Source organism: Odontesthes bonariensis, chromosome 3 (genome assembly GCF_027942865.1).
Source record: "Odontesthes bonariensis isolate fOdoBon6 chromosome 3, fOdoBon6.hap1, whole genome shotgun sequence".
In the NCBI taxonomy this organism is placed as follows: Eukaryota; Metazoa; Chordata; class Actinopteri; order Atheriniformes; family Atherinopsidae; genus Odontesthes; species Odontesthes bonariensis.
The window spans coordinates 8,655,255-8,675,008 of record NC_134508.1 but is presented as its reverse complement, the minus strand read 5'-3'; the positions used below and the strand labels follow the sequence as shown (position 1 = coordinate 8,675,008).

The following is a 19,754-nucleotide window of genomic DNA, read 5'->3' as shown; positions in this document are numbered from 1 at the left end:
CGAGTGCATCCAGCTTTTAACCTTTAAAGCTGAGAGGTTTTCAGAGTACGATATTTGCATTTTAGAGCGCCATCCATTCCCTCGTTTCGAATGTTTCGTTTGTGGTCGTGTTCACGTCTGAAATCGGTGCATTGCTGCTTATATTTGCACCGTGTGTGATAATTGTTATCCACCTACTACCCTACCCTACTCTACTTTCCAGTACATGAATGATGCATATGTTCTGTGTGTACGATGTTCATCATTTTAATTTCCGTACCAATTATTGTTCGACTCTTTAGGATCTTAATTACTCAGGGTGTGCGTGTGCCGGCTGATGCGTGCTGTAATTAATGAAAGCAGATTCAGATGTCGTCTTCCTCTCTAAGTACAGACATTCATTTGCTGCTATAATTAAGTCACTTCTTCTGTATGACTGGATATAACGGTAATTAGATATCACATTGATCTTATTTGTGGGTTTTTTTCGCTGGGAACTCTGAATTTCTGAAAACCATAGAAGAAGAAGTCGGACTCTTTAAGAGGTCTACACACGTGACAGTTTAGTGTTTAGAGTTTAGTGCAAGCTTGTGAGATGTTTTTTTGAATAATAAATCATCTGTTTTCATTGTAACAGCTGAAGGAAAAAACACATCATTGTGCAGATTTGACCTCCAACTGCTTCTCTTTGTTTTTTTCTTTATTATACGTTCATCGACACATCATTTCATGCTCCTCATGGTTGTGGCACAGATGTTTGCTGGAGTAGCAGTTTAAGAATCTGTGAACCTCGCGGCGTAATCGCACTAAACAAAAAAGAAAGGAATAAGAACAATAGATCAAATTTGAAGTTAAAATGTGATTAAGTTTTGAAACTCAAGCTTCAGATTTGGAGCTTTTTCTTTTTTTCTGGACCTGAATACTAATATCTGCGTGTCATCTGCATAGCTATGGTAGTTTATTTATTTATTTTTTTTTAATAATCTGTGCCAGTGGGAGCATGTAGATGTTAAACAGAAGAGGCCCCAGGATGGAATCTTGGGGAACTCCACATGTGATTCTTGTCTGCTCAGATGTAAAGTTACCTATTGACAAAAAGTACTTCCTGTTCTCTAAGTATGTTTTGAACCAGTTTAGTACAGTTCCGGAAAGAGCCGCCCAGTTCTCCAGTTGTTTGAGTAATATATTGTGGTCAACTGTATCAAATGCAGCACTAAGATTGACATTTTTCCACCGTCTGTATTCAGACATATGTCATTTTAAACACTGTGGTGCCGTCTAAAACCTGACTGGAAGGTGTCATAGCAGTTATTTTGTTTTAAAAAGTGGAAGTGCAGTGATCTGGGAGTTTGTTCCAGACATGTGGAGCATATAAGCTAAATACTAATACTACTAAATACTACTGCTGTTGGATGAATTGAGACAGGGATCGATTGCTTCTCCCTGTTTACCCGGATGTTGAGTCTGGTTCTTTTTCCACTGAATTTTTTCAAGTTGAATTTTTTTTCACTGAATTTTTAGATATTACATTTTTTTTACACTGTTGGTTTTTCAAATTCAAAGTCTGATTTTGATGCTGTAAAAATTCAATATTAAAAATTCGTATTCAAACTCTGATGGCACAGAAATTTTCCCACCGTCTGTATTCAGACTTATGTCATTAAACACTTTGGTCAGAGCAATCTCAGTGCTGTGGTGCCGTCTAAAACCTGACTGGAAGGTGTCATAGCAGTTATTTTGTTTTAAAAGGTGGAAGTGCAGGTCGGTGGTATGGAAGGAGTTAAGAGTGATACCAAGAACCGAAGTCATCCATAACTGAATCTTAATAAAGTCGCAGGGTAGGAAGATGGAACTTTATAGAACACTGCCAAGCATGAAGGACTGCATTAACATACACACTCACTGACAGCATAAACGGCCTTCGTGCGGCACACTCACGATTGTCTCTCTCTAAATCAGCGCCTTTCTCCTACATTGTCAACACACACAAGACTTGCAGACTCGACACCGTCACCCCGTCTGTTTTGCCACACACATACAGCCACACGTGCACACAGTCGCATGCACACCTTTGCGCCTGCGGGGTCAATAAATCTCCCCATTAGCATTGAGATGTCTTCATCTTAGTCAGTGTTGTGGAGCTGCCGCTATGACTCCATTTCATGCCTGGCTTAATGCATATTTGACCTTGGTGAGTTTAGCATGCACTACGCACCGAGGGGGTCTGCGTACACATGCACGAGTGTGTATTGACGCAGGGAAAAACAAGTGCTATATGTCCATGTGCCGTGCGTGAACTGAACTATTTGCATTCAAACACCCCCTAACCTTGGGGGCAGCAGCTTGAAGCCTCAGGCAGTGTTTGTGTGTACATAATTGCATGAAAATTCCCCCCGGCTGACGATTTGTGATATCGGACGGCTGCGTTTGTTGTACCTTTGAACATTTATTCTCGTTGGCGCTTCGTGTCCTTATGTGAGCAAGGTACTAAATCCTAGATTGCTCCCACTGGCCGCCATCTTGTTATGGCAGCTCAATGCTGTCAGTGTGCGTTCGTGACTCAGAGAGAAAGCGTTTGTCCTGGATTTTTAGTGCTCTCTAATTCACAAATTTTTTGGTAGTAGTGGGAGTTTAAACACATTCATTATATCTGCAGAAAGGAAGAAGTGGGCAGACAATGTCTCCAAAAGAGAAGCAATTAAAAGAGGAACAGAAAAAGCAACAGGAAGAAGATAGAAAAGGAGGTGGGAAGAAGGTCTGGCATCCTGAAATTATCTTTAAATATCATTAAGTTTGAAAGGAAAAATGCTTTTGGGAGGTTAGGAAACAACGAACTCAGGAGTTGTTAAAACAAGAAAGAAGTGATTGAAACAAGACGATTGACAGATTTTCTGTTGTTATACAGCATGCTGGGGTCGTATGAGAAAAGAACCGTGGCAGGCTGGAAAGTCTCGGCAGCACCGATGGAGAGTCTAAAATTTACCAACTCGTACTTGATATTCGATTTGAGTCGAACGTTACACCAAGATATTTAAACTTGCCTTTTGGTTTGCTTATGTTAGGGTTAAGACTCTGTCATCCTTCTGAGCAGCAAGTTTAGCAGTTATTGCAAGTAAATTAGGGCCGGGCGATAAAACGGTAACGAGGAATAACTTTTCCTCGATAGAGATATGAAACCTGGTTGATATACTTTTCCATAGATTCCATTCGTCAATCTTTTTACAGACAATACGACCAGCCAATGACGAGAGTTGTGCCATGACGTGTTTGTTTGTGCTGCTGCAGCCGTATAAAAACAGAAAACGAGTGCTCCCTCTGAAGAAACGAGGGAAGACGCAGCCCAAGGCGTAAGGGATGACATTGATGATCACATCGTTGATAAGAAAGGCCCGAAAAGTTTGGTGGTGTGGAGGTATTTCGTTCTTTTGAAGTCCGACACCAAACAGAGTAGCGTGCACTGCGAATTATGTCGAGCACATGTTCCGACAAAGACGGGGAACACCGCGGATCTGTTTCATCACCTGAAGCAGCAACACCCGTTTGAGCTTGGAGAATGCAAACTGTTACCAACACAGCCCGGAACAAGTGCTAATCTTCCCCCGATAACAAAAGACATGCTGTCAGTAATGGGTTTGGCAGGACACAGATGCGGACTTTCAAAAACAAGGTTAACATAAATCGCGACTGAGTCGGAAGACGAGATCTAGACTGTGTAAAAAAAAAAAAAAACATGACTAAGGCAAAACAAAACAAGGAACATGACGTGGCATAACTTGAAAGTACTTATCTTGGCTGTGACTGTGGTGAAGGATGTATGGTGAAGGGGCAAGGATCTGACAAACTGCATGGGGAAATCTGGAAACTAAATACTGAATGGGTGATGGGTGAGTGAGTGCAGCTGAGAAGAAAACTACAGGTGAAGTGAATGAATGTGATGGATGAGCAACAAACTGTGGTGAAATCATGGCTAAACTAAATACTGGACTGAACTAAGAAACTTAAGGCATGGGAGAGAACTAAAAACATGGCAAAACTAAACATGAGCTAGAAAACTAAGACTATGAAATAAACTAAAACATGATAAAAATACAGAACTAAAAACATGACACATGGACATGACATATGCTGCCAATAACCACAGTGGAAAATAAGGGGTTCAAGTGGATGCTGAAAGTTATGGACCCGATATATGTCAATATCATGTTATTAAAAAAAATATATCATGATCTGACTTTTTCCCACATGGCCCAGCCCTAGTGTAAATACAACTGTTTCATCAGCATACATTTGCTGTATTTGTCTGTACCGGGACACACCTGCGGGAGACAACAGAGGGCCTAACGCAGAGCCCTGTGGAACACCTGTAGAACGCTTGATATTACCGACCCAAACACTGTTAACTTTAACACTGTGACCCCTCAGAGAGGTATGAAGGGATCCGCATCAGGGCTTTTGATTTAGAACTGTGTTTAACTGTAACCATCAGTCCATCAGTAAAGACGAGAGTGATGGTTCCTTGTTTCCAATCAGAAGTTTGAACTAAAGATTTAGTTCCTAATTTCTTCCCTTGCTCTTAGGATTTTTCTCTCTCCTGAACTCAAACGCCTCTTCTTCAGGCAGCTCTAATTCTCCATCACCTTCTTATTCTGTCATTTACTCTTTCATCACTTCTTCCACACAACAGCTAATTTGAATCACTCATTGTAAGCCCATTAAATATGCTTCCCTGTTGTTTCTCTCACACCAAAGTAGGAGCTGCTCAGTGACCCATGTGGCAGACTCATTCTTCATTTGTCAGGGGAAGCCGTGTGTTTTTTTTTTTTTTTTTTGGAGAAGCCACTTTGGGCCACTAATAAATCTGCAGCCATCATTAACATGCAAATAGCTCTATTAAGAAAACATGGAGTCATGCTTTTTCATATCACAGGTCTTTTTTTTCCCATCTGAAACACATGAACACACACATGCACACACTCTTTAATTCATTGAGTCTTTTTGGCTCGGCGAATTTTCAGAAGCCATTTTACCTCATCAGTGAACAGAATGACTTTTTATTTATTAAAGCCACAACTGAAATATGCACCATTTGAGAATTCCTGATGTCTGATATTAATTTAAAATAGGCTCCGTTGGACTTGAAGACTGATTGCCCTTTTTTTCCTCTTTCATTTCATGCCTTTTCCTTCTCTACTTTCTAATACTTTTCTGTTTCTTTTCACCCGTTTTGTAAGTTTCAGCCCAACTTAAGTCACGGACGCTGTTCTTTCTGTACGTAGAGGACAGAAATTACAGTTTGATTGTCTTAATATGGCGGCCTCCAATCAGGGGTTGTTCGGTTACTCATTCAGTTCATCATCTGTCTTTGTTAATCTTCTTTCCAGCGTGCACTTGTACAGTGTGCAAAAGAAAATGTGTAATGAATATGCATGCAGAGGTGGGTCGTAGAAGGGTGGTCGTAGAAGGGTGGTCGTTGTTATGGTAACGTCTCTCTTATGTCTTTATTTGCAGATGGTAGCCAGCCGTCGCTTGCTCAGCCCTCGCTGACCCTGCAGAGTTTTCCTTACGGAGGCTGCGAGTCCGTGGAGCTCTCCTACCAGAGTGGTACGTGCACGCAGCTCGGTGGTTTGTGGCGGTGTGAGTTGGTTAGTCAGCTGGTTAGTCAGCTGGTTAGTCAGGTAGGCACATGCTGCTTACTGTGGTTATGTGTTCGCTCTCTGGGTTTTTCCCACTAAATCAGTTCTTGTGCAGATTCTGAGCCAAACCTCCTATCTTAGAGCCAGTTCTTTTTGTACTGGAGTGCTGCCTCCAGCCCGGGAAAACCGATGCTACAACGGCACCGACTCTTGGCTGGTCCTCTCCCATCAGGGGTCGCGACTCCCAAATAAACCAACTAAATCTTTAAATCTAGAGAAAGTGTAGCATCCGGTCTACGTAATTCAAGACTTAACATTAAAGGGATAGTTCGCCTCTTTTTACATGAAGCTGTATGACATCCCATATTAGCAACATCATTTATGAACATTTTCTTACCCCCTGCTGCGTCCTGTGAGCAGAGTTCCAGCCTCGTTTTGGTGTTGACGAAGGTAGTCCGGCTAGTTGGCTGGGGCCACAAAAATAAAGCATTTTGCTTCTCAAAGCAATATGCGTTCAAAAGAGTAATACATTTGCATCACAAAATCGTTCTCCAGGAAAAAGTCAGACCTCACAATCGCTTGGCCCTATTTTCTCTCCCTTCGTATCACTGCCTGCTGTGTAGACCGCGCAGACCGAAGTGCAGACCGAGCAGCAAACACCGTAACAGGCGCGGATGTTGTAATGGGAAATTCAGTGTCTGCAAACCATTTGTCTCTTAATAAACACCCAGACAATAATTGTTTTAGACTATTTATCTTTTAATGATCAACGGGACCAAATCCAGAGTTGGGCTCAGAGGCAGGCTCCCGCATACCTGTAGCTCCCCCTTCCAATTGAGGCAGGAAAAGTAAAATGAGGAGAAAATAGATCAAATGTTGGTGCATACTTGAAATTAAAGTGTTACTGCAACCAAAGCCATTTGAACTATATGTAACTGGATGACTGTGATGGACTGGCAGCCTGTCCAGGGTGTAACCCGCCTCTCGCCCATTGACCGCTGGGATAGGCTCCAGCCCCCCCACGACCCAACCGACGGATTCAGCGGTATAGAAAATGGATGGATGGATGGTAACTGGATGAGAACCGATAAGGAACCAAATCGATAAGCGATATATCGATAATGGAACCGGAATTGCTAAATTCTTAACATTTCCCATCCCTAAAGACAAACACATCTTTTCTAGTTTTGCATGAAGAAATTTCCACATTTCCAAGATCTTCCTGTTTTGTGTTCCTGCAGGTCAGTTTCAGGCCGGCCAGTTTCAGCCAGCTATTCGAGTCGCAGACCTCCTGCAACACATCACGCAGATGAAATGTGGCCAGGGCTATGGTTTTAAGGAGGAATACGAGGTGAATACACACACACACCCAGGATCATAACGATAACAAAGGTAAACAGTAACGATGGAATCGGGTCTTTAAACCGACAACATTACACGATGTTCCCAGTAAGAAGGTCAGAGGTCTCCAGCTCCAGGACCCAGATAATAAAATGCTCCTGTAAAGCCAAGAATGTATGAATGTGAATTATGTTATGATATAATAAAATATATATATATAGGTTTCACAGAAGCCTCAGCCGGACGAACACCAGGTTGTGTGTTTGCCTCGTTATAAGGAGCTCTAAGAGGCTGAGACTAAACTAAGAGACGGACTGTTTTCACCAATAATTCAGCTGCTCGAGCTCAGATTAACAAACTGTTGGTTTTACTGTTTAGTTTCATCAGATTTCAGTTCTGGGTTCAGTAGAATATTTCACAATAGAATCAATAACTTTTGCCTGCTTGGTAATTGTATTCCTTTACCGTGTAAATGTGGTTTCAGTGAGAGTAAAAGGTTGTGGGATTGAATCTGGTTTTATGAGAAAGGTTGTTCATTCCTTCCCTTCCCCTTCTTTGATTGGATCTCCTCTTTTCTGTTTTTCTTTTGGTTTTCTTTTCTGTTTCCATCACACGAAACCCTTGATATTTCTCTCTCTTGACTGTTAGTTAATCACTTAACATTTACATAATTATTCTTTGTTTATGACCCTCTTTTTACTCCCAAATCCTCCTCATTCTGTCACCCGTTTATTCTCTTAATCTCTTCCTTCTGTCTCTAAAAATAACCCTCTGAAGGGGCACGAGGAGGACTGTTTCTGACTGTTTCAACCTTCCGTTCTCCTGAGAGTGAATATTTTCCATCCCTGACTGCATGTGTGTGTGTGTGTGTGTGTGTGTGTGTGTGTGTGTGTGTGTGTGTGTGTGTGTGTGTGTGTGTGTGTGTGTGTGTGTGTGTGTGTGTGTGAGAAATTGTCCCCCGTAGATACTGTAAGTTATATTTTCATTTGCTTCCTGTCATTTGGGTTTAAACGCACCGATACGTTTCGGGGGAGAGAAAATGTGATTTATTCTCCAGTGTGTGTGAGTGGGGGGGCTTTAAATTCCACCACCTGTCACTAACGGCAACTGACGAGGCCTTCGCTGTATAGTAATGAGGACCGAGTTCATGACGTCACGTTTTTAACGATTTATGTTCCATATTGTGAGACAAATTATCATCCGCTGCAACAGCTGCTGTTAGAAACTCAAAAGCTAATGACATATATAAAACTATGTGATATCAGTATGCAGATTACTACAGAACAGAAGTGCTTATTTTTTACTTTATTCAGGCTCAGAACTTCCTTTCAGATTCAGACCTTATTTACAGTAAACTGTGTTTCTTTAATCCAAACGTTTAACTCGTTCTCACATGCTTTGAACCTGGAATTTAAACAACTAAAGGGGTGTTTTTCAAGCAGCTAAAAGGTTATTTGAACCCAGTCTTTCACATTTCCGTTGATTTCGAGGTAAAAAGGTTAGATGAGGTTACTTAGGTCAGGTGATAAGAGGTTCTTTATTTGTGCTTTCAGTGACTCTCTGGCCACTGCACATCTTTTCTTTTTTTTTTTTTTTAAACATATATTTATTTATTTATTTATTTAGTTAGTTTTTTTCATGTTAATATAACAACATCCAACAATTTAAACATCCAAAACATATGGCAGTGAAGAAAATAATAATTAAATGATTAAAAAAGATACAATAAACCGCAGTAATTAGACAGCAAATTACCGTGCAATGAATATGAAATAATGAAAATAATAAAAATAAATAAGTAAATAAACACATATATAAATAATAATAATAATAATAATAATAATAATAATAATAAATACATTTAAAAAAGTATTCAAAATTTAGGTTACAGCTTGGACTCCCAACAACAAATTAAATATTTTTCATTATTCTCCCTCCCTCAACAGTTCCAGAAATATCCTCCAAATATCATAAAATTCAGCCCTCTTTCTAACAATATAGGTCAGATGTTAAGTTATTTAACCAGTGGGGTAAAAAGAGGGGCAACCAACATTCTTCCAGCATAATGCAATACAGAGTTTGGCCTGCAATAAACAAAGGTTGACCATTTTTCTTTCCTTACAAGATAAAGAACAGTCATCTGGATAAATGCCTAAAATACATACGTCGGGGCTTAAAGGTACATCTGAGAGATGTACTTTATCACTGAGCTCCAAAATGTTTGAATCTCTTCACATTTCCATAAACAGTGAAAAAAGCAGCTAGAAAAACACATAACCACCCTTATGAACAAATCAGGCACGAAGAAGAAAGAAAGACCTTGCATGGATGCACCTGTTGTAAAGGTCAGAATACAAGTGTAACGAGACCCTCGGGGAGGGAAAAAAAGGGAGTTTTGTTAATGAATTATGATAAAAGGCCTTTTTTTTCCCTCTCCTGTCTGCACCGAGTTTGTCTCCTTTGATGTAGAAGCTAACACGACTGCATTCAGCTCAGTGAGTGGCAGACGGGACAATGAACAGCGAGGCAGCTGACACTGGCGTGAATGGAGACGTTGTCTGAATACATGTAATACCACGGCTACATACGAACCGCTGCGTGTTGGTGTGTGCGGGCGCACCACATATGGCGTCCTCTCGTCCCCGTCTCTGCGTGTGACGTGACCTCCGGTGTTGAAACCCATTAACCTCACTAACATTGACAGCAGCCACATTGTCAACATTTTGCTCCCCAGTGGGAAGAAGCACCTTTTCCAACATGTTGCTGTAAACCTGGCCAGTTGGACGAGTTAACCCGCGTCCCTTTTAAAGGTAAAGATCCAGCATTTCTGGGTTTCTGAGCAGGTTAAACCTTCTTTAGACTGAACTTGAAATGGCTTATTTGGTTTAATGCTTTCCAGCATCTGTAAGTATCAGAGATGGGACCAAGTCTCACATGTGCAAGTCTCAAGTAAGTCCCAAGTAATTTTTCTTGGGCAAGTCAAGTCAAGTCAAGTCACCTTATTTTTGCAATTTTACCCGCTGAATCTGATCTTAACCCTCATCCCTGATAGGGGACATTTTCTTAATAAAGATCTTAATAAAGAAAAAGACAGTAACTGTCAGGAAACATCATTGGCCAATGTGTCCAACCTGTCCACCCCGTAGCATATCAAGCTAACTTTTGCTAACTACCGACTAGACTAACAGGATAATATTAGCTTATTTTTTTGGCTTTTTTTGGCTTTTTATGCCTTTTAATGATAGGACAGTGTGAGAGAGACAGGAAGCAGGGGGCAGAGAGATGGGGAAGACACGCAGCAAAGGGCCGTTCGGTGCGGGAGTCGAACCTGGGGCGGCTGCTTAACCCACTGCGCCACCGACCGCCCCAATATTAGCTAATTTGACAAGCACTTACTGGTCAGAATGGATCTTCAAATGACGAACAAAGTTTAACGTTGTCGTCTGGCTGTCTGAGATGTTGATGCTGCATGTCTTGCACTGTGCTGTTCGTCTTTTGCCGTCAAAATGGTGATTACGAAAGCCGAAGTCTCTCCAATAAACACTTAAGGTATGTAGAGAGGGCATGACTGATTGACAGGGTAGTGATCCAATCATGACGCCATTCTCAGCCTGCGCTCCAACCGGATAATCGATATTATTTTTTAAATTAATTTATTAATTTTATATTCAAACTAAAAACATGAACTGAATAACACTCGAGTCATTCAAGTCATCGTGCTCGTTTCTGAGCAGGTTAAACCTTTAGACTGAACTTGAAATTACTTATTTGTTTTAATGCTTTCCAGCATCTGTAAGTATGAGACCAAACGTTGTTTTTTTCCACAGTTTGACGTTGGGGAGGATCGATTTCTTTATTTCTTTGTATGAAATGTATCCATAACTAAGCAGAAGCACCCACTCATTGGTCCTTTGTGTTTGTGGTCCACCCACTCCGCTCTGGGATTTTTTTATTATTATTATTTTTTTTTTTTTTATGAAGGGTATTAATAATCAGGGAATCATTTGAATAAGAAGTTTTTAAATGTTCTCGAGGTTGGAGGAGGGCAGCTCGCCACTTACTTAATGTGAATATGCACACGCCTCCTACAGCTGCCTCCCACCTGATATCCTCTGCCTGTTTTCTGTAAATAAAAGTACATGATGCAGCAGAGGACTTATAACTATTAAGCATACTGTAAATGAACGCGCACTCGGGGCCCATATGCCACTTTAAAAGAATCAATTTTCTGCTTGACAGAGCGATAAGTTTAGTTGTCTGTTTTGCTGTCACTGTGCATTTGTGTGTGTGTGCATGTAGGTCATATCACTGTCTGAAAGTGAAAGCTGTTGTCTGGCCCTCTTAAGCTCTTAATGGACTCAAAGCGGAGTGTTCACTTGTCTCTATGGGGAGAATTGTGTGTGTGTGTGTGTGTGTGAGAGTGACCCGAGTGTGTTACAGGGGTTGTTCTAAAATAGTTCGGCGTCCATATGGCGACCTTTGAGATTTGGGGTTTGGTTGCACGAGCTTGTGTGGGACCTTATTCTCACATTTACACATTATCGTGTTCACAACCTGGAGCTGGAGCTTTTCTAATGATAATAAAGTAACGTTGAATACCTCGTTGATGGAAAACGATGCGCGCTCTCACACGTGAACATTTATGTCCTTGACGGGCTTGTGACAGCAGGGAGGGAGAAACAATCTGCCTTCCCTCCTGCAACAAAGCACCGACTGAATATTCTCCTTTTAGAGAAAAGCAGCAGAACAATGGCCACTTCATACTTTGTGTCTTTCCTCCTTTTCCCCATTTCAAACATTAAAATGCCCTAGCCGAAATCAGCCGGCCTGAAGCGGATTTCACTTAACTCTTTCGGTGCCATTGACGTCTATAGACGTCAATTTAACAAAAAACGTCGACTGCCAAAGACGTCTATAGACGTCAATTGCGTTTGTTAACGGAGCGGGCTGGGGGACAATCTAGCGGAGTTTGTCACTAAATCTTAGGCTTGTAAACACTGAACAGAGAATATACTGGCAAAATTACCCGCAAGGTGGCAGCAGTGCCACTTCGCACAAAAAAAAGAAGCTTGTTTTCTCCGTTTTTTTTGGTCAAACAGCTGTTTTTGGTGAAACCAACCTATGTCTATTACTAAAAGACTGAAAACTTTTTTTTCCTGATGAAAGAAGAGAGTCTACTCTTTCGTTTGGTAATTTCGGTGTGCACATAGTCATAAGACACACTTTTCTTTGGGTCTTGGAAAATCAGTCAAAATACTGTAAAACACTTGGCAGTATGGGTCTCTGAACTCAAAATGGCTGGCAGCCAATGAGTTGAGCTCTAAACTCTGTAAACTTTAGCAACATTTGAAACATTTTCAGGCGAGAAAGTAGTCGTTTAGATCCCCAACGTGTTGCAAACCTGACAAAATACCGACTCTTTACGATTTTGTTTTCCAACAAATTCGGCGCTACTAAAGCTAGCCGCAGTGAGCAACGCAAAGGCCGTTGCCTTTTATCATAGGGAAAGCCATTACGATACAATTGGTGCTTTGAAAACAGGAAGTGAACCTACCCTCGTTGTAGCTAGCTTGAAACTGCCATTTTGACAGGAAATGACGATTGGCGACGTCACGTTACGTTGCATCTTGGGTAGTTTGAGTATGAGTAGTAACCTCATGATGCATACCCAACATTTCGGCGAATCTAGTATGCATCCGGGAACTTCTCGCTTACTCAAACTGGCATTCTAACTCAAAAAGTTAGTATGAGTAGTAGGAGAAGTAGGAGAAGTATGCGGTTTCGAACACAGCCTTAGTCTGTTGTTGGTTGTGCATTAGATGAAACAACAGTGATTTATGCCGCTGTTTGGACATGATTTTACGATGTTTGGACGATGTTCCTCGCTTTAAACAAAGATGGGCACATTTCCTCCCACAGTTGAATCACTCCAGTGCTGAAATAAAAAGGATCTAGACAAAAAATTTAAATCTTCACTGAGGATTTTCATGACCTGACCCGTCGGCAGCAAGTAATATAAGATTTAAGATTTAAGATTAAGACTTAATTATCATGTAGACGCATGAAATATATATGAAATTTCTCCTCCGTATTCAACCCATCCAGGTTGGCACCTGTTGGACACTCATAGAGACAGATGCCATGTACACTGGAGCGGTTGGCGGTACCATGCCTTGTTCAAAGGCCGTGGCAAGGAGGTGGACTGCCACCCCTCCAGCTGTCAGTTTCACCAATCTTTGAGCAGTGAGAGTGGGAATCAAACCGGCAACCTTCTGGTTGTTGGACGACACACTCGGGGTAACGGGGTAATGGATTAGTGGCGTCTCGCAGTCATGAGGCGACGTTCCACTTTCTTCTGGTGAATTTCTCTTTTCTGTATCAGCTAGCAAAAAGGAAACGTTGCTTTTACAACAAAGTCTGACTGGACTGTCAGTTTATTAAGGCTTTGGTGACGACCAAAGGCTTCAGCCTCTGTAGAGACCCGGCTGCGGTGGCCATCTTGGTGGCGTTTCCCCGCTGTTGGTTTTTATCCACTTTTACAGCCGTTTTCTCCCGTTTTTTAAAAAGAAGCTGTTAGCGACACAAGAAGGAGACGTTTTTTGGACAAATGCTCAAAGGCAAAAGACAAACACACCATCTTTAGGCTTTTATTAACAACGTCACACTTTGCACAACCCAATTTTTGATGAAGGTATTCAAAGGAGTGCTTTTGCCGTTTTATTTTCCCTGGGACATGTTGAAGCCCCGATTATAGCTGGTCTTCCCCGAGTCAGTTTATCGAATTGTGAGCATAAAGGTCAAGACTCAGTCCAAGGTTAAGTTGGTTTATTGCAGAAGCTTCTGGAGATCACACAGTTACATGATATGCATTCTGTCCTGCTGCTAAGTGGGATCTGGGGATTTTTTTCCTTCTCCCTTCTGATTATATGTTTCAGTATTTGCGTTATCTCCGTCCTAGTGGCAGTTGTTCAAGGTCTTGTGGCACAACCAGCAGCATAACAGAAAATGAGCCTTATATGGTAATTAACAGGAAACGGTTCTTATATGGTAATTAACAGGAAACGGGCCATATATGGTAATTAACAGGAAACGGGCCTTATATGGTTATTAACAGGAAACGGGCCATATATGGTAATTAACAGGAAACGGGCCTTATATGGTTATTAACAGGAAACGGGCCTTATATGGTTATTAACAGGAAACGGGCCATATATGGTTATTAACAGGAAACGGGTCTTATATGGTTATTAACAGGAAACGGGCCTTATATGGTTATTAACAGGAAACGCGCCTTATTTGGTTATTAACAGGAAACGGGCCTTATATGGTTATTAACAGGAAACGGGCCTTATATGGTTATTAACAGGAAACGGGCCTTATATGGTTGTTAACAGGAAACGGGCCTTATATGGTTATTAACAGGAAACGGGCCTTATATGGTTATTAACAGGAAACCGTCCTTATATGGTTGTTAACAGGAAACGCGCCTTATATGGTTATTAACAGGAAACGAGCCTTATATGGTTATTAACAGGAAACGCGCCTTAAATGGTTATTAACAGGAAACGGGCCTTATATGGTTATTAACAGGAAACGTGCCTTATATGGTTGTTAACAGGAAACGTGCCTTATATGGTTATTAACAGGAAACGGGCCTTATATGGTTATTAACAGGAAACCGTCCTTATATGGTTGTTAACAGGAAACGCGCCTTATATGGTTATTAACAGGAAACGAGCCTTATATGGTTATTAACAGGAAACGCGCCTTAAATGGTTATTAACAGGAAACGGGCCTTATATGGTTATTAACAGGAAACGGGCCTTATATGGTTGTTAACAGGAAACGTGCCTTATATGGTTATTAACAGGAAACGGGCCTTATATGGTAGCAACATCCGTCTAAGCTTGTAATCACACTGCCACACACACATCGTAAAATGAATAGTATTGATATAATCTCACAGACACAATATTACCAATCCCGCCTGAAAGTACCAACATTTAAACTGAAAATCATAACTTTTCGGGACCAAAATGCAGCGCTGCCTTTATACTTTATACCGTTATAATGAGACTTGAAGCAAGACCGTGTGTTAGGGGGGGAAATAGAAATTTATATTCATGTTGTATTCGTGTTACAGTTTCAGCTTATGTCAGCCCATGTGTCGCTGTACCAGATCTGGGAATCAGACCATATGTCCATGCATATTTCTGTTTATTCGTGCCTCAATGTGTAACTATTTCTGTTTGTGTGTGTGTGTGTGTGTGTGCACATGCATGTGTGCATACGTATGTTTAGGCCCTGGCGGAGGGACAGACGGCACCTTGGGAAACGGCCAAGAAGGACGAGAACCGCAACAAGAACCGATATGGGAACATCATCGCATGTGAGTACCGCGCTGGCTTTGAGTGTTCCTGTGTCAATTTGTGCTGAATATTACTACCGTCTCGGTAAGGTTTGGTTTATTTCAGTTAATTGGTTTGAACTCTGGTTGGTTTGATTGATTGGAGAGATTCATCTGATATGGGGAACATTGGTTTTTGATTTGGTGAAATGTGGTCTCAAGATTGGAATATATCTATATATATGTTTGGGCTGTCAGTTGACTGGAATATTGAATCGCGGTTAATTGCACGATTGTCCACAGTTAACTCGTGATTAATAAAGATATAATTACACTTGTTGTATATCTTCTAAATGGACCTTAAAGGGAAAATAATACTGCCTTCAAGCTTTAGCATCAGCCAAGTGTTTATGTTTGTGCTAGGGCTGGGCTGAGTTAACTCGTTATTATCGCGTTAACTCGTTAATTATTTAACGCCAACAAATATTTGATCGCGCGTTAGCGCAGGTTTTATTATTCATTTTATTATTGTGAAAGTCTGTTGCTCACAGGCTTTTATTTTGTAAAAGTCTGTTGCTGTCTGCTGCGGAACCGGAAAAGAAAGTAATCGGCGGATCCACCAAACATGGAGAAGGGTACGGAACTTTTACTCGGCCATTTTCATTTTAAAGTTCTTCCAGACGACGGAGTCGACAGAACCAAAGTCATCTGTAAACACTGCCAAGTTGAATTGCCTTCTCAGCGTAGTAGTTCCAGTCTAAAATATCACTTAAAGGCAAAACACACAACTGATAGCAGCAAGTCATTCAAGGAAACAGACAGTGGAGCGAGGCTTCTACATAAAAACTACAGAAAGATGCTGATGTTAAAAGTGTGTTTGCACAACAAATGTTATGGCACTTTCATTCATATGGCAGCACATTTAAAATAAAACTAAATGCTAAAAGCTATACACTACTTTTGAATTCATTGTTGGATTTTGCGTACAAATACGATTAATCGTGATTAATCAAGGAAATCATGTGATTAATTAGATTACATTTTTTTTATCATTGCCCAGCCCTAGTTTATGCATTTAGCAGACGCTTTTATCCAAAGCGACTTAGAAATGCTAAGATCAAAGCTAACGATAAGCTACGTAGAAGGAAACCACCAGAGCTGGGTCTTCAAGAGTTCTGGTAGCGCTCGACAGGTCATTCCACCATCGTGGAACGACACATGAACAGAGTCTGGATTGTCTTCAGCGTGGTGTAGGCACCGCTAGACGACAATCCTGTGACGACCGGAGTGACCGAGTTGTGACATAAGCCTTTTTCAAGAGCATTCAAGTAGATGGGAGCCGTTCCATTAAGGACTCTGTAGGCTAACATCATGACTTGAATTTGATGCGGGCGGCTAAGGGAAGCCAGTGGAGCTCAATGAACAGAGGGGTGACGTGTGCTCTGTGAGGCTGACCGAAGACCAGACACGCCGCTGCGTTCTGGACCATCTGCAGAGATTGTGAGGTTTTGCTAGCTAGTGATGTTATAAGACGCAGTTCACATCAACAGAAACTTTTGCCTTGTCAAGAAAACTATCTGGGAAGGTTTGGAAGATGAACTTTCCGTTCAAAAGACCCTTTTCTTTATAGATTTTAGCTTGCCATCCACAAGATTAGGTCCCTGATTTCCCAAGCTGTAGGGCGACCCAAGAGTCACATTCATTTATTTATATATATATATATATATCTATATATATATATATATATATATATATATAAGTACAACCTTTTGAGATTTAACATTGAATGATCTGTTAAAAGCAAAAACTATGGTATTTTATACACATCAGTGTCAAACGTCACACAAAAATGAGGCCACGCCTGCAGTGATTGAACCATCAGGTCACCAGAGTCTTTCCTCTACCTGCAGGACACGGATTTAAAGCTGTTTGGTGAACATCTGCTCTTTTAAAATGTTCCTCAGCAAACCACTGACTGTGTTTCAGTGCGTTAGAAGAATGTTTTCCACTAAAACAGAAAGCAGAGAAAACAGTTCCTTCACAGAAAACAGCTCAGCTTTTTTCAGTTTGCAGATAAGAATCACACACTTGATCCGTGACTAAGACTCTTAATAATCCTCGATTTCTGGACAGACACGGCGCGAACAGACTGAAACACGCCTGCTAGCTTAGCAACACTATGGCTTCAAACCACCCATAATGCATCTGTAATTGTCCCTCCGTCTTATAAGGGGAAACATTGTGTAATATGGTGTTTTATTCTCTCCTGTTTTCAGAGAAATACAATCACATCCACCTCAAACGTGGCTGTTTTTTTATATAACTGCAGTAACAAAAAGTCAGTATATGTCATTTATGATGGAATAAAAGATTTTATTCGTGCAAAGACGAGATCCGGACTCTCAGATGCCCACATCATTATAAGACAGTATTAAAGTCCACATCTTAAATTTCTGTAAGTCTAACAGAGAAAAGCTTTTAAGAAAAATTCCTTTCGTTTGCAGAGTGATTTTATTTCAATCCCTCCTGATGATCAAAGCCTGCTGCCTCTATTTTATTCAGAGAGACTTTTTTCAAAATGAAGCTTCATTTTGGTGCAAAGACGGACGGCAGTAATGATATTCAGAGTGAGGGACTGCATGTAGGATTAGGAGTGTGTGTGTGTGTGTGTCACCATTAGTGTGAATTAGCATGTGAATATGACGGTGTGTAATATGTCTAACATTTTGTATGCACCAATGATGTGTGTGCTTGTTATCTTGCATGAGGCAACCTCAGCCCTCTATTAGGCTGGAAGAAGAGAAGCAGATTGTTTGGTTTATCAGGTGACTTCAGGTGTGTGTGTGTGTGTGTGTGTGTGTGTGTGTACCTGTTTGCTTAAGTCGCTGCCCACTTTGATGCAACGCCACCTAGGTTAAAGAGCCTAGGACTCTTAAAAACCAGGGTTGAGCAGAGCCAGAAACCAGGAGTCTACCTATAGTGTACACGAGATTTATTACCATAACAGTAATCCCAGCCCAAAGTCTCCCCGAGGGTCCCACAATCTCTGGATAGTCAGTGAGGTGGTGGAACACCAGAGGAGGATCCTCCGGGTCTGAGATCCCGTTAAAATCCACTTCGGTTAAAAATAGATTAAAAAGAAAGGGTACTTAGCCATAACTAAAGCCTCGTTTCCACTATGCAGTCCGGTACGGGTCGGTTTAGAACGGTTCGCTTATTTCAGTGTTTTCACTACCATGAAAGCGTACCGGTCCCATGGAACCCGTTCCCATGTCTGTAGCCCTTCTGCTTGGGGTAGCGAGCACACAGGACCGGCTCCAGGCTCTGCTCTCCGTTGTTGGTGAGCAGGCTGTGCAGCGGGAGCTCAATGTGCCAAACCAAAAAGTTTTCCAGCTGATTGCCGCAAAAATGGCAGAGAGTGGTTTCAACCGGACCACGAGCCGGTGTGGCATTAAGCTGAAGAAGCTTGGAGGTGGTTCCAAGTTATGGATGTTATTTGTTATTTGCTGTTATTTGCTATTTACGCTTCGGCACGCACTCCGCCCACCCCTGAGGGTCCCCTTTGTACAGTGGGAACGCAAGGTGACCCCAAAGCGGCCTGACCCGTACCATACCAATACAAAGGGACCCGAACTGTACTGACAGTGGAAACGAGGCTTTAGCGTCCCAACCACACCCATCTACGAGCCCACGGCGCTTCCCCTAAACTCCGGCCAGTGCTGGAAGCCGCCCTCCTTTCTCTGGGTCCTCGATCCGACGCTTGATCGGCGTTTTTCCTGCTGGAGTCGTCCCGAACAACACGGCTGCCGTTTTTCAGGTGTTTCTTTCGACGGTGAGGTCTCCTGCCTGCTTGTGGCTCGTATTGTCTATCGTTGGCGTCCCTTGCGTTCCCCGGGCCTCCTTCCTATTCTCTTCCGTTTTTCTCTCGATCTCCGATCCTTCAACCTCTCGCTTCACTGCGGCCTCCTGAAGAAAAAATTGTGTAAAATCCAGTTGCCACCACCTGTGGCTCATCGCCAATTAAGTTCATTGCTTGCAAGTCTGTGTACAGTTCAAGGTCGGAAAATCCCTGCAAAATAAGCATAAACTGACCTCGTCTCATACACACATGACCGGTATGATCCAGATTATTAGAGTTGTATGCTTACACTTTGTGTGTGTGTGTGTTGGCGTGCACAGGTCTGGCCGTGCGTACATATTTCATTACGAGGGTTTAGATGTCAGAGAAGAGACGCTGCACAAACCTGAAGGCTTTAAAATGAAACATAGCTCTGGAATGAAATAGCCTGTCAAAGACTTGATAGCCAACAGGAATTATGATAAATTTGCTATTAGTGCAAATCCTTTAATTACAAGGGCCGAGTAATGGAAACTGTCCATCTTGCTTGCAGTGATTGTACAAAGGCTCATTTTCTTGAGCAAATGTTTTAAAAGGCCCTGAGGGAAACGGCTTT

General features: G+C 41.7%; 1 protein-coding gene across 10 annotated transcripts in view; it reads left to right on the top strand.

Annotated features, from left to right (window-relative positions):
* The window catches only part of ptprt (protein tyrosine phosphatase receptor type T), a 427,933-nt gene that overhangs the window by 354,879 nt on the left and 53,300 nt on the right, over positions 1–19,754 (top strand). For all 10 annotated transcript variants that reach the window (XM_075460193.1, XM_075460191.1, XM_075460192.1 and 7 more), the window contains 3 exons: positions 5,488–5,580; positions 6,854–6,963; positions 15,255–15,342. In XM_075460193.1, the coding sequence (XP_075316308.1) occupies positions 5,488–5,580; positions 6,854–6,963; positions 15,255–15,342 (291 nt within the window). The remainder of the gene's footprint in view (positions 1–5,487; positions 5,581–6,853; positions 6,964–15,254; positions 15,343–19,754) is intronic.